The following is a 13,105-nucleotide window of genomic DNA, read 5'->3' as shown; positions in this document are numbered from 1 at the left end:
TAAATAGAGCCGGCCAGCCTAACGATGTGAGTCTTCAGAAACGATTTCTTTCGTTAGTGTTGTCTGTAGATCAGTAGAGTGCTGTCAGTATCTTTAGTTTCTTTTAAAAAGGAAGTGAACTCACTTTCATTAACTATTTATCACAGGCGCGCTTGGGTGGCTCAGTCAGTTAAGCATCCAACTCTTGATCTAAGGTCAGGTCTTGATCTCCGGGTCGTGAGTTCAAGCCCCACGTTGGGCTCCATGCTGGGCATGGAGCCTACTTAAAACAAGATACGTATATATTTATCACATAAATACATATAGACTATATCAGTGGAATGTAAAAAATGTAAAACAAGCCTTAAAAACAGAATCTGTAAGGATTTTGTGGCAGCTCTCCAATATTAAATTTAAATTTGGGATTAGGTTGAAAAACTTTTAGTTATAGAATGAGTCATGGAGATGTAATATACAGCATAGTGGCTACAGTTAATAAGACTGTATTATATAGTCGAAAGTTGCTGAGGCAGTAGGTCTTAAAATTCTCGTCACAAGAGAAAAGAACTTGTCACTACGTGTGGTGATGGATGTTAACGACTTAGTTTGGCTTCTACCTTTTGGTTATAGTGCGTAACGCTGCGCAGAGCACTGGCATACACATCTCTGTTTGAGTTCCTAGAATGGCATTTTGCAAACTGAGAAATATATAGATTCTTTATATAGAAATATTGAGTCATCTGTATTTCTAATGTTGATTAAAATTATTATTTCGGTGTATCTTAAGTATACACAACATAAAACTAAGAACGACTTATGTGTTTTTTTTCGAAGATTTTAAGTAATCTCTACACCCAGGATGGGACACAAACTCACAACCCCGAGATCAAGAGTCCCATGCTCTGCCGACTGAGCCAGCCAGGCGCCCCGGCACTCCTTACGCTTATAGCTCTTGTAAAATAAAAGTATAAAGTCAACATAACTAAAGTGAACAATCTTCATCAAATTACATTTACTGAAAATAAATGGCTTTTGTTGATGTTGATAGCGTAAAAGATATTTTGGGGGGGCACAATGGGTCATTATATTTAGTCTTCATCATTAGTTATGTTTCCTTTATAACAGTGAACTTTTTAAACCACTAATCCATTATTCTGATGGGCAGTCTATTTGCTAGAGTATTCCAAAATATAAATCTGGAAAACAACAATGTAAAGAAAAGCTTTTTGTTCCTGTAATAGTTGCACTAAAGAACTGTTGGCAAGCGGGTGCCTGTAAAGGCGAATCTAGAGAGCCCGAGCACGTCCGCTTGCTGGCAGATCCGGATTGCTATACGGCACAGGTTTCAGGCACTTGTTAATCCCACAGGTATTTCTGTTGGAGCTCACTTGAGTCGGTATATCATGATATGACTTGATCTTCCTTTGTTGCAAATACCACTTATTTAGTCTCTCTCTGCTTATTATAAGACCATTTCCATGGAACTAGTACAACACTCCGTAGCGCTATGTTGTTTTTATAATGTTAAATCAAATTCTTAGTTTGTTAAATTAGAACCTAAAGTCTTATTCTGTGAAAATGTCTTTTACTTACAAATTATACCGCAAGAATTTAGTTTTTCCTAACTGTAAAAAAATTTTAAATGAGCATAACAATGGGACACAAGGTAATGGTTGTTATTTTAACATCTGCGTATGTTTACCAGCACTTGAAAGATAAATTCTGTCTCTCCAAGGCATCACGTGGCAGTATCTTAAATGTAAACATGAAAATTAGCTGGAATATTGAAAAGCCCATGTGGTGCTGAATTATAAAATGGTCATCCAAAGATTTAGAATATTCTTTTTTTTGTTTCTTTTTCAAGTAAGTTCTACACCCAACATGGGGCTGGAACTTACAACCCTGAGATCAAGAGTCACATGCTCTATCAACTGAGACAGTGAGGCACCCCTTGATATAAGCATTTTTAATGGTCACAGAATTCAGATACCCCAAAGAATACACCAAAACGTACCAAAGGATAACACTTCCCTATTTTGATAAATACCGGTCCAGACATTAGTGCTTTACTTGCATTTAATTCTTTTAAAGATTTTTTTATTTATTTATTCGACAGAGATAGAGACAGCTAGCGAGAGAGGGAACACAAGCAGGGGGAGTGGGAGAGGAAGAAGCAGGCTCATAGTGGAGGAGCCTGATGTGGGGCTCGATCCCATAACGCTGGGATCACGCCCTGAGCCGAAGGCAGGCGCTTAACCACTGTGCCACCCTACTTGCGTTGAATTCTAATACTTTACTCACAAAGAGTTGATCTGCCTTAAAAATAGGGGGGCTTATGTTTTCCAAACTTCACATTAACTGTTTTTTTTTTTTTTAAGATTTTATTGATTTACTAGAGAGCGAGCGAGAGAGAGAGTGTGAGAGAGCACAAGAGGTGTGAGGGGCAGAGTTTGGAAAAGCAGACTCCCCACCGAGTGGGTAGCCCTACTTGGGGCTTAATCCCAGGACCCCCAGGATCATGACCTGAGCTAAAGGCAGATGCTTAACTGACTGAGCCACCCAGGTGTCCTCAAATGAACTCTGTTTTAAGGGCAAAGTTCATTTGTTATTTCTTTCTTTTTTTTTTTTTAAAGATTTTATTTATTTATTTATTTGACAGAGAGCCAGACAGCCAGTGAGAGAGGGAACACAAGCAGGGGGAGTGGGAGAGGAAGAAGCAGACTCCCAGCGGAGGAGCCTGATGTGGGGCTTGATCCCAGAACGCCGGGATCACGCCCTGAGCCGAAGGCAGACACTTAACGCCTGAGCCGCCCAGGCGCCCCATTTGTTATTTCTTAATGAGAATAGAATTGCCATCCGGATGAATAACTGTCTTGCTCAATTAATGCATTTTCTTTATACTTAGAAAACTGAACTATGGGAAGAAGGTCATTTGATGAACCCAGAACTTCTGCACACAGTAGGCACTCAGGGAATGTGAGAGAAGTGTTTTGATAGCCCCCTTCAGCGCCTGTATCACTAAAAGAAAAACAGTAACAAAGAAGCCTTGATAAATGTCTCATCCAGTCAGTAATTTTCCTTTCTTTTGATTCCATATTGACCCCATGGCAACCCTTAAACCTGTCTTGAACCTAGTTATACCACCTTAAAAACAAGTTTCACAGTGTTTTTAATGAAATCTCAATTCTTATCCTGTGACAAAAAATTTGTAACAAATAATACTAATTTACATTTTGCAGATTCCCAAAGGGGAGTCCTCTTTCTAACCAAGCCCAGTTCATTTTCCTTAACTGCTTACCGTCTTGATGACTACCCTTTCTGGAATAGGGAATTATAAATCTCCTATTTAGTTACTGCCAATAACATGCTTTTCATTTAAAAATATTAAGTTTTTTTGTACCTAAGTGATTTGGTATCTAATTGTATTTGTAATTCCTGATTTGCCATATTTTATTTCCACGAAAGTAGTAAGTACATGTGATTTAGTTAGAGAATGTCCTTACAGACATTAGAAGTTACACACTGCAGTATCTGTTTTTGCATTTATAAAATCAAGTTTAATATTTTTTTTATGATGTCACTCTGCAACAGAGTTTTCTGGTATTTAATACATTTCAAATGTAAAGTATGGCTTCCCTCCTTCCCAAATCACTCCTGAAGGTCAGGAACCCACCCTTACATCCTTTCCAGGGCCTTGCTGCATACAGTACAAGAGCAAGAATATATGTTGAATGGTTAAATAAGATAAATGGGTGTTACCTGAACCTGTTTCAGTAATAGTTAAGAAATCCTCTGTTCATTTTGTCATGACTGTTCATCCAACCAGGAGTTCAGTGTTAAGTCTCCCACAAGAGACACGATGCAGAAAAAACATGTTCGACTATTAGGAGGAGGGCTTTTCTGTAAACGGATATGGCCTCCAGCCTCGCCTCCCCCCTCCTGCGCTCGCTGTTCTGCGGCCTTGCCACGACGCACCCCTGCGGCTGCCCCTTCCAGCCCATTTCCTTTTTAAATTGCCAGAAAGCTTCCGCTGAAATTCTTCACCTTTAAGAAGGCTGCTAAAGACAGAGTTCTGTCAGCATCCCATACTTGTCGAGCACAGATCCATCTTTGTGGATGTTTGTAAGAGGAGATGGAATGGGACACCTATTTTATGAGACTTTTATAAATGTGAAATCTTAGTAACTCTGTATTTGATTTTCGTACAGGCAGAAATACTCAGTGTCCTCAGTCACAGAAACATCATCCAGTTTTATGGAGTAATTCTCGAACCTCCCAACTATGGCATCGTCACAGGTAGGCACGCATTATTTGACTTCTTTCTTTCCCCAATTACCTAGCTTTAGATTCCTTAATATGCTAAAACGCTTAATATTAGGTTCAGTCATGAATTGTGTGCTACTGTCAGATGTCACTTTTGTTGCTATAAAGCATTAATAAAACTGATTATATCAATATAATTAAGAATGGTGTTTCCACTTCTACCCATGTTTAATTGTGCTAATTATATCTGCGTAAATGCTATTTAAATGCACTCGCAGCTGCAATACCAATATTTAAAGGTGCCGTTTAACTAAAATTTCATTTAATTAGCTGAAATGAGTGATGTTTTTTGTAACTCTGTGACCTTTTACAAATTAAGATTTCTTGAGCTGTTCTGTTGTAATTCTTTGCAAGGTATTTTAATCCCATTAGAGCCTTCTTTCTTCAAGGTCTCTGACATGAGAACAGTATTTTTCATGTTTGGTCATCTGGGTCAGTAATGACCTTGATCTAAATTATCAAACTTGGAGCAGCAGCTTATAACTGATGGGAATACCCTTTCCAAAGAGGAGCACACAGAAAATTTTGCCCTATAAAAACAAAGACACGTATTTTTAATACTTTGTACTCGTATTTGTACAATACAATGAGCGGCTTTGGGTTCACAATGAGTGTAACGTACAATTGTATGATAAATAACTTTGGTCAGGTTCTTTATTTTGACAATTCTTTGATTAAAACAAAACAAACAAGAAAACCTTAAAAGATGAACCCGTCTTCTTCTGCCGTAGTGTTAACAACTTAGATTGTCTTTACAAAGAGTAACAACAAAACATCCTCAATAAAGAGCTTTGGGTTAGGTACTCTTTATAAATGATCTCTTCTAAGGCTTACAATGACCCCATGAGATAGGTTAAATAATTTCTATAAATAATTTTTAGAAAGAAGAAACTGAAACTCTAACTTAAGCACCCTTCCCAGGGTCATCCAGCTAGTGGTAGAACCACTAGTATAAATTTCTCAGGTTGATTTTATACAAGCTCCTCTTCTTATGTATGGGCAAGGTTCCAGAAGGCTGAGCACACTGGTTCTTACCCTCATAGGAACGTGGTTGCTGTTATTTCCACCTTCGAGCAGCAGGCCGTTTAACAAGCTTTTACTCTGATAAACAGCATTTTTACCTAAGTTCTTACATTCAGCTATGTTTAGATTGACGCCTAAACGGGGTAGTGTGTCAGCTTTCAATTTCGAATCTGTACATTTCCTATTAACCCGAATACCTAAGAATCGGTTATATTGTTAGGGTGTAAACCACGTTTAATCTTTTAAGTCGTATTTCTGATTTAAAGTTAAACCCTGTCTCTGACCCCGTTACCATATTGCTCCCCCTTTCCTAGTCCGTCGTATTTACTTTTTACTAGTTAGGTTTACCTTAAAAATCTGAATCCAGTTTTCTTTTCTTTTTTTTTTTTTAAAGATTTTATTTATTTATTAGCTAGAGCAGGAGTGGGGGAAGGAGCAGAGAGAGAGAGGGAGAAGCAGACTCCCCGCTGAGCAGGGAGCCCGATGTGGGGCTCGATCCCAGAATCCTGGGATCATGACCTGAGCCCAAGGCAGGCACTTAACGGACTGAGCCGCCCAAGCGCCTCTGAATCCGGTTTTCTGATGCTTGTTTGTGGCTTAAGTTATTCTTTTCTTGACGATGAAAGTGTGGTGCTCCAAAGAGATGAGAAACTGGGCTTCTAGTTTTGTACCCTTGACCTAATTTAATGCTTTTGAGTGGAAGACTTTAGCTTTAATGAACTCAACGGACTATTCGTGAAGTTTTGTAGTTTCTTGAGGTGAGGATGAGAAATAGAAAAGGGCACTTAGGGCATGGTGTGGATTCCTTTTTCCAAGAGTTTACTCTGAGTCCCAGGAGGATATGAAACGCATTCGTTGTTAGCCAGCGTACTCAACCCGGTCTTCTCACCCAAGAGAGGAAGAGAGGATCCAAGGAGTAAGCTTAACTAGCCAGTCCTCGGTTTAATGCACCTCGCTAGCATTCCCTGCTCATATCTATACTACCCCAGATCTTTGGTTATAATCGATTAGTTCTTTTTAGATCGATACCTGTTTCCCTGTAGAGCCAGGAATAAGCAACTGTTAACACTAAACATTTCTTTAAAACCACACGAGTTTCACAACTGTGCGGTAATAGTAAATTATGTATTTATAGCCCCTTTATTGACCTGTGAGGTTGATTATTAAAGACACTTTAACCAAGCTTTGGTGTTTTGAAATGTATTAATCTGATAAGATTAGTTTTGCTTCTAGAGATACTAATTTTATTTGTATGTTTACAAGTATCTACCAAAGAAATATCTGAACTCTTCAAACAACCGCCTGTAGCTTGGGCATCAAACTGTTCTGTGCAGGGGCGGAAGCAGTCCATTTGCCCACTGAGCCTAGTTTGGGAGCTCAGATGGGCTGCGGCTGATAGCACTTCTTCTTCCTCTTGAAATGAACACAAATAAGTCTTAATATGGGGAGAAAAGAGAGACAAACAGGCGCAGAGAACTTGATCACCCAGCTTAGCTGGCCCCCCTCGTTTGAACTCTGTCGTCTTCCTCAGTTGTTGGGGCTCTGAGGGGGGAAACTTGAATGGCTTGAATCCATTACACTTGAGTTTGTTAATAGAAAAGGCTGTTGCAGCAAGCAGCTGTTGGCACTCAGACAGAGGACTTGAAAGAATGATTTATCAGAGTGTCGGAATGGAATGTCACTGGTATGGGGATTGGGAGATGTGAGTCTTGTCATGATTCTGCCAAAGCTGCATAGATGGGTCTCTGATGATCTGTGTCTCTATTTTCTCCTACGCCGATGAGGGGACTAGGATAGATGATTTCTGGGTGGGAGTGTGTGTGCGTGTGTGCACCTGTGCATGCATGTGTGCCAAAACGTTTCATTACAGATTTAGAAAACCTGCTTACGGGGGACCCAGGGAAGAGTCCAAGAGGCAGCTGCCACTTATTTCCCTTGGAGGGCAAGTGAGCATCTTCCCCCTAGATCTACAAAGAAATGGAGGGACTAGAACCTCAGACTCCAAAAGCAACAATACAATAATGGGTCAAATTTTCTTTTATCTTTGGAAACCTCTTAATTCTGTACTACTCCCATTCTTTTATCTTTTTTTTTTTTTCCCTTGACAAGTATTTACACAAATACTTAATGGCTGGGAGTGTAATGGTGAGATGACTCCTGGGAAGGAAGGTAGGGTCGTTAGACACTGGGTCAGGTCGTTCTCTTGGAGCCAGTTTGGAGAGGAGCGGTGCACAAAGTATCTGGAGGCAGACTGGGTCCAGACTCCCAGGACTCCAGAGGAAGGTGGTCGAGAGTCTCAGAGGCCTGGGGAATTCCATCTTTGTGCTCTAGGGCTGCTGTCAACCTCTTAAATCTGTTAACTGATTCTACATGACCTCTTATCACTACTCTGAGAGAGGATACTAGTACTGTATGATTCTTCGACCCAAATCCTCATTAAAACTCAACATGGAAAACATTAATTTTTAAGTGCCTGATCTCATTTCCTTGAACTCAATCTTGATTTATTTCAGTCTCAGACACCTCTAATTTGCATGTTTTGATATTGTGTTGGTCTTTTCTTATTAGCCAATTAGAAATAAATGTCACGTCTTGTTATAACAAATTCCAGACTTTTACCTAAATTCATTTGTACTCTTAGTTATAATCCAAACAAAGCTTGCTTGGTAATATTTTACTATAAAGAGATTTTGTGATAATGGTATTTATTTCAACAAGACTGAATATATGTTTACATTTTTCAAAACCAGCTATGGTTGCCATAAAACTAAAAGGGGAAAATTAACTTAGAAATCAAAAGGAAATGTTTCCTTAATATGGTTCTTAATGACCCTTTTTTAAAAGAATTAAAACAAATACTTTATACCAAAGTCCAATAAACTGTTCTAGGGAGAAGTGAAGTGGTTTGTAAAGCATATAATCATGTGTGTATAAATAAGGTGGGTCCTTAATTTCCAATGAGAAGACCAAAAGGATGAAAGAATTATATGCCCTTTTAAAATGGTTTACCTACCAACATATTTAAGGATCCTGTTTTATAGGAAATAGTATCATAGTACTGCCCTTCCTGCACCCTCACATTCACGAAGCAATTTCATTTCATAATGTATCTTCTATATCCGTGGTTTTTTTCATTATCTGAATCCATTTTTAAATGATTTTAACATGGTTTTCAGAGTACATCTCTAATGGAAAAACACCATGCTGTGTGTCTCCTCCACTCCCAGTCCTTCACTTCGGGCACTTCTGGCCAAGTGTGTGGTAGCTTTCCCGCACCAAGTGATTCTGTGACACATCTGGGTATTCTGCAGTTTAATTCACTTCTGACATGATCTACCTGGAGATAGCGCCAGATACCACAGGTTGGGGTTCAGTCTCACAAGAGTGCCCCCCCCCCGCAATAGATGCCGGTTTCGAGTTCAGGTTGTCACCTGTACTTCTGACTACTGGCTATAAATAGGATGTTCCCCCTATGCTTTCTTTGGATTTGATCATACTGGAGCAGCTCACAGAACTCCGGAAAACAGCTTACTTACTAGATTACTGATATATTACAAAGGATATTAAAGGATATCAGATGAAGAAATAACATAGGGTGAAGTCCGGAAGGGTCCTGAGCGCAGGGGTTTCTGTCCTTTTGGAGTTTGGGGTGAGCCCTCCCAGCACAAATCTCGAAGCTCTCTGAACCCCATTCTTTTGGATTTGTATATGTTTTATTACATAGGCACGTTGATTAAGCACTGGTGGTTGGTGATTTTCAACCTCCAGCCCTCTCCCCTCCCCAAAGGTGTATGTGTGTGGGGGGGAGATTCTAATCACAGTTGTTGGTTCTCCTGGAGAATAGCTCCCATCCTTAGGGGCTTTCCAAAAGCCACTTCATTAACATAAACTCAGATATGGTTGAAAGGGGCTTGTTATGAATACAAGACGCTCCTTTCATCTTGATGGCTTTGGAGCTATTTGAGGAACCAAGGACAAAGACCAAATATTATAACAAAAGGTGCTCCCATTACTCTTATTGCTTAGAAAATTCCACCGGTTTTAGGAGCTTTGTTTCAGAAACAGGAAGAAGACAGACACATATTTCATAATATAAATCACAGTATTACGAAAGCATCTTCACTGTAGCCTTAGATGTTCAAAATACAGTAGGTTTTGGATTTCTCTATGAGGTATCTCTGGATATTCATCTCAAGTTTCAACTACCCAATGGCATAACATTAGGATTGTTGGATAGTTTAGTCCCATAGGGAATATGTGTAACCATAATTGTAATGCTTTTTTAAGTGATCTTTAGAAGACTTGTTTTCATGGACTTCCCACAGTTGCAATTGAGAGTTCATAGGTCCAGAAGTAATTATTCTGTCTGTGTAAGTTTTGTTGCCTCCTCCTTTTTGTTTCTCACTCATATGGGTGACTTGATAAGCCTTTAACATTTGCCTTTGATTAAGATAATCTCCCGCTGATATTTTCCCCCAAATATGTTTTGCTGTACAAAATAAAGTAATTGAGAGAGCACCCTATGAGAGATTTGAGAAGTATCTTAGTGACTCCCTCTTTTCTGAGGAGTAATTTTTTTTGGCGGTGGGGGTGAACGTTATATTTGGCATCTACGGTAACTCTTAAAGGTACTGAGAGAATCTTCTACTAAATGCTATTTTAGTAACCAAAAACTATTTGAATGGTGTATCACCAGTGATATTTTCATTTATAGAAGGCAGCTTACTTGTCTAGATCATGTGGTAGTATAGACTTGTAATGCCTTCATTGTTACATAGGACCAAACTATTTCATAGTAGAACTTAAAGCTCTTCTTTACCATTCCTTTGTTCATCTAAGATTATCATTGTAATTTTATGCTATTTGGTGGCTATTAATAATTTTGATGTACAAATAAAAATTACACAAATACAAAAAACAGTGAATCAAGCAACAGAGACTCTCATCAAACAAATCGAATTTAAAAAAAATAGGACCCCCCATGGAAATTCTGGAGTGGAAAAGGTCAATGATAAATGATAAAAATGAAAAATTCTCTAGAGTGACCTAACAACAGATTTGAGATAGCAAAGAAAAGAAAAATCAGTGAACTTAAAACTGGGCCAATAGAAATTATCCAGTCTGAAAGAGAAAAAATTTGAGTAAGGATGAACAGAAGCACAGAGACCTATGGACAACATCAAGTGTACCAATTAATGTATAGTAGCAGAAAGGGAAGAGGGTAGAAAAATATAAAAATAGAAAATGGAAAAAACAGAAAAGTATTTGAAGAATTAATGGCCAAAAAACCTCCCTGAGTTTGATAAAATGCATTCATCTACATACTGGAGTAGTTCAATGAACCTCTAAGTAGGATAGATGCAAAAGAACCCACACCTACACACATTGTAGTCAAACTGTGTTGTTAAAGACAAATTGAAAATCTTGGAAGTAGTAAATAAAAACAACTTCTCACCTATAAAGGAACAACAATATGATTAGTGACTAACTTCATATCTATAACAATAATGGCCAAAAGCTGTAGACATGTAAAATGCTGAAAGAAAAAAACTATATCCAGCAAAAATTATCTTTAAAAATGAAAATAAAGCAAAGATGTGCTTGGATAAAGGATGAGAGAATTTGTTGCTCTTAGTTCTGCCTTATAAGAAATACTAAAGGCAGTTGATTCTTCAGGCAGAAAGAAAAGGACAGCAGATAGTAATTAAAGGAAAAATAAAGGGTACTGGAAATGATAAATATGTGGGTTAATATAAAATCTCCATGGATATATTTGTTCTTATTTCTTCTCTTAACATCCTTAAAAACATAAGATTGTATAAAGCAATAATTAGAACACTGTTTTGTTTACTTAAAAAATGTAGATGGGGTGCCTGGGTGTCTCAGTTGGTTAAGTGTCTGACTCTTGGCTCAGGTCATGATCTCAGGGTCATGAGATTGGGCCCTGTGTTGGGCTCTGCACTCAACACGAAGTCTGCTTGTCCCTCTCCCTCTGCTCCTCCCCCTCCACTCTCTCTCTCAAATAAATAAATTTTTAAAAAATGTAGATATATTTTAGCATAATAGCATAAAAATGAGGGAGGGAATAGAGCTGTATCAGAGAAAAGTTTCTGTATTTTATTAGAATTAAGTTAGTGTTAAGCTGAAGTAGATTGTACTAAATTAAGGGGCATTTTATATTGCCTTTAGCCACTGCTAAGTCCACTCAAGAAATAAGAAAAAAAATAATAAACTGAGGAACTAAAATGATAAATAAAAAATATTAACACAAAGAGCAGTAAAAGAGGAGCAGATGACCAAGAAGGACAGGAGACATGTAAAAAACAATATGGCAAAATCAAATCCAACCATATCAATAATTACATTAAATGTGAATGATCTAAACTTCCCAGTTAAAAGACAGAGATTGTCAGACTGGATAAAAAAGCAAGCTCCAACTATATGCTGTCTACAAGAGACACACTTAAGATTCAGAGACACAGACAGGTTGAAAGTAAGTGGATGGAAAAAGACATACCATGGAAACAGTAACAATGAAAGAATTGGGAGTAACTGTATTAATTTCGGACAAAATGGACTTAAGAGAAAAAAATATTAGAGATGAACATGTCATTTCATAAATCATAAAAGTATCAGTACATTGGGAAGATACAGCAATTGTAAAGGTATACATACCTAACGGCAGGTCCCCAAAGAACATAAAACAAAAACTGACAGAATTTAAAGGATAAGTGGGTAATTCAACAATACTTGATTGTTGTCTACTCTCAGTAATTGATAGGACAGCTGGACAGAAAATCAGTGAGGGTATAGAAGACTTGACAAACAATCAAGTCTACCTAACTCACCAAACATAGAATACACTACTCAACAAAGAAGACATATTCTTTTCAAGTACATATCCAACATTCTTCAGAACATAGCATAAGTTAGGCTATGAAATAAATCTTGATACATCTAAAAAGATCGGAATACTGCAATGTATGTTCTCCTACTACAATAAAATTAAGTTAGGAATCAGCACCAGAAAGAAATCTGCAAAATTCCTCCGAATATTTTGGAAATATACACATTTCTAATATTCTAAATACTTAAGAAATCACAATAGACTTTAAAATATTTTGGACAAAAAGAAAAATGAAAAAATGCAACATAACAAAGTTATAGGAGGCAGGTAAAATAATACTTAGAGGGAAATTTATAACTTTAAACATCTGTGTCAAAAAAAGAATGGTCTGACATTGATCGTCCAAGCTTCAACCTTAAGAAACTACAAAAAAGATCCACATAAACCCAGAGCAACCCAAAAAAGGAAATAATAAAAATGAGAGCAGAACATGATAAAATAGAAAACAGATAAATGATAGAGAAAAATCATTGAAACTAAAAATTTGGTCTTTAAAAATCAATAAAACTGAAAAACCTTTAGCTAGATTGACCAAGAGAAAAAAGAGAAGATACATATTAGCAAACTCGGAAATGAAGGAGAGGACAGCACTATGGCCTCTACAGAAATTTAAAGGGATTATAAGGGAATGGTGTCATCAGTTTTATGCCACCAAATTAGGCAATTTAGACTCAATAAACAAATTCCTATAAAGATACAAATTATCAAAACTGACTCAAGAAGAAACAAAATCTGAACAGACCTATAATAAGTAAAGAAATTTGAATTAGTAATTTAAGATATTTCCATAATGTAAAGCCCAGACCCAGATGATTGTACCGGTGAATTCTATCAAATCTTTATGGAAAAAATAACACCAATCCTTCCCATATT

At 37.6% G+C, this 13,105-nt stretch overlaps 1 protein-coding gene across 3 annotated transcripts in view; it reads left to right on the top strand.

Annotated features, from left to right (window-relative positions):
• The window catches only part of MAP3K20 (mitogen-activated protein kinase kinase kinase 20), a 168,867-nt gene that overhangs the window by 74,183 nt on the left and 81,579 nt on the right, over nt 1-13,105 (top strand). For all 3 annotated transcript variants that reach the window (XM_040643848.1, XM_040643843.1, XM_040643858.1), the window contains exon 3: nt 4,188-4,275. In XM_040643848.1, the coding sequence (XP_040499782.1) occupies nt 4,188-4,275 (88 nt within the window). The remainder of the gene's footprint in view (nt 1-4,187; nt 4,276-13,105) is intronic.

Source organism: Ursus maritimus, unplaced genomic scaffold, assembly GCF_017311325.1.
Source record: "Ursus maritimus isolate PB19 unplaced genomic scaffold, ASM1731132v1 scaffold_1, whole genome shotgun sequence".
NCBI classification, from domain to species: domain Eukaryota; kingdom Metazoa; phylum Chordata; class Mammalia; order Carnivora; family Ursidae; genus Ursus; species Ursus maritimus.
This window is presented reverse-complemented; position numbering and strand designations above follow the sequence as displayed.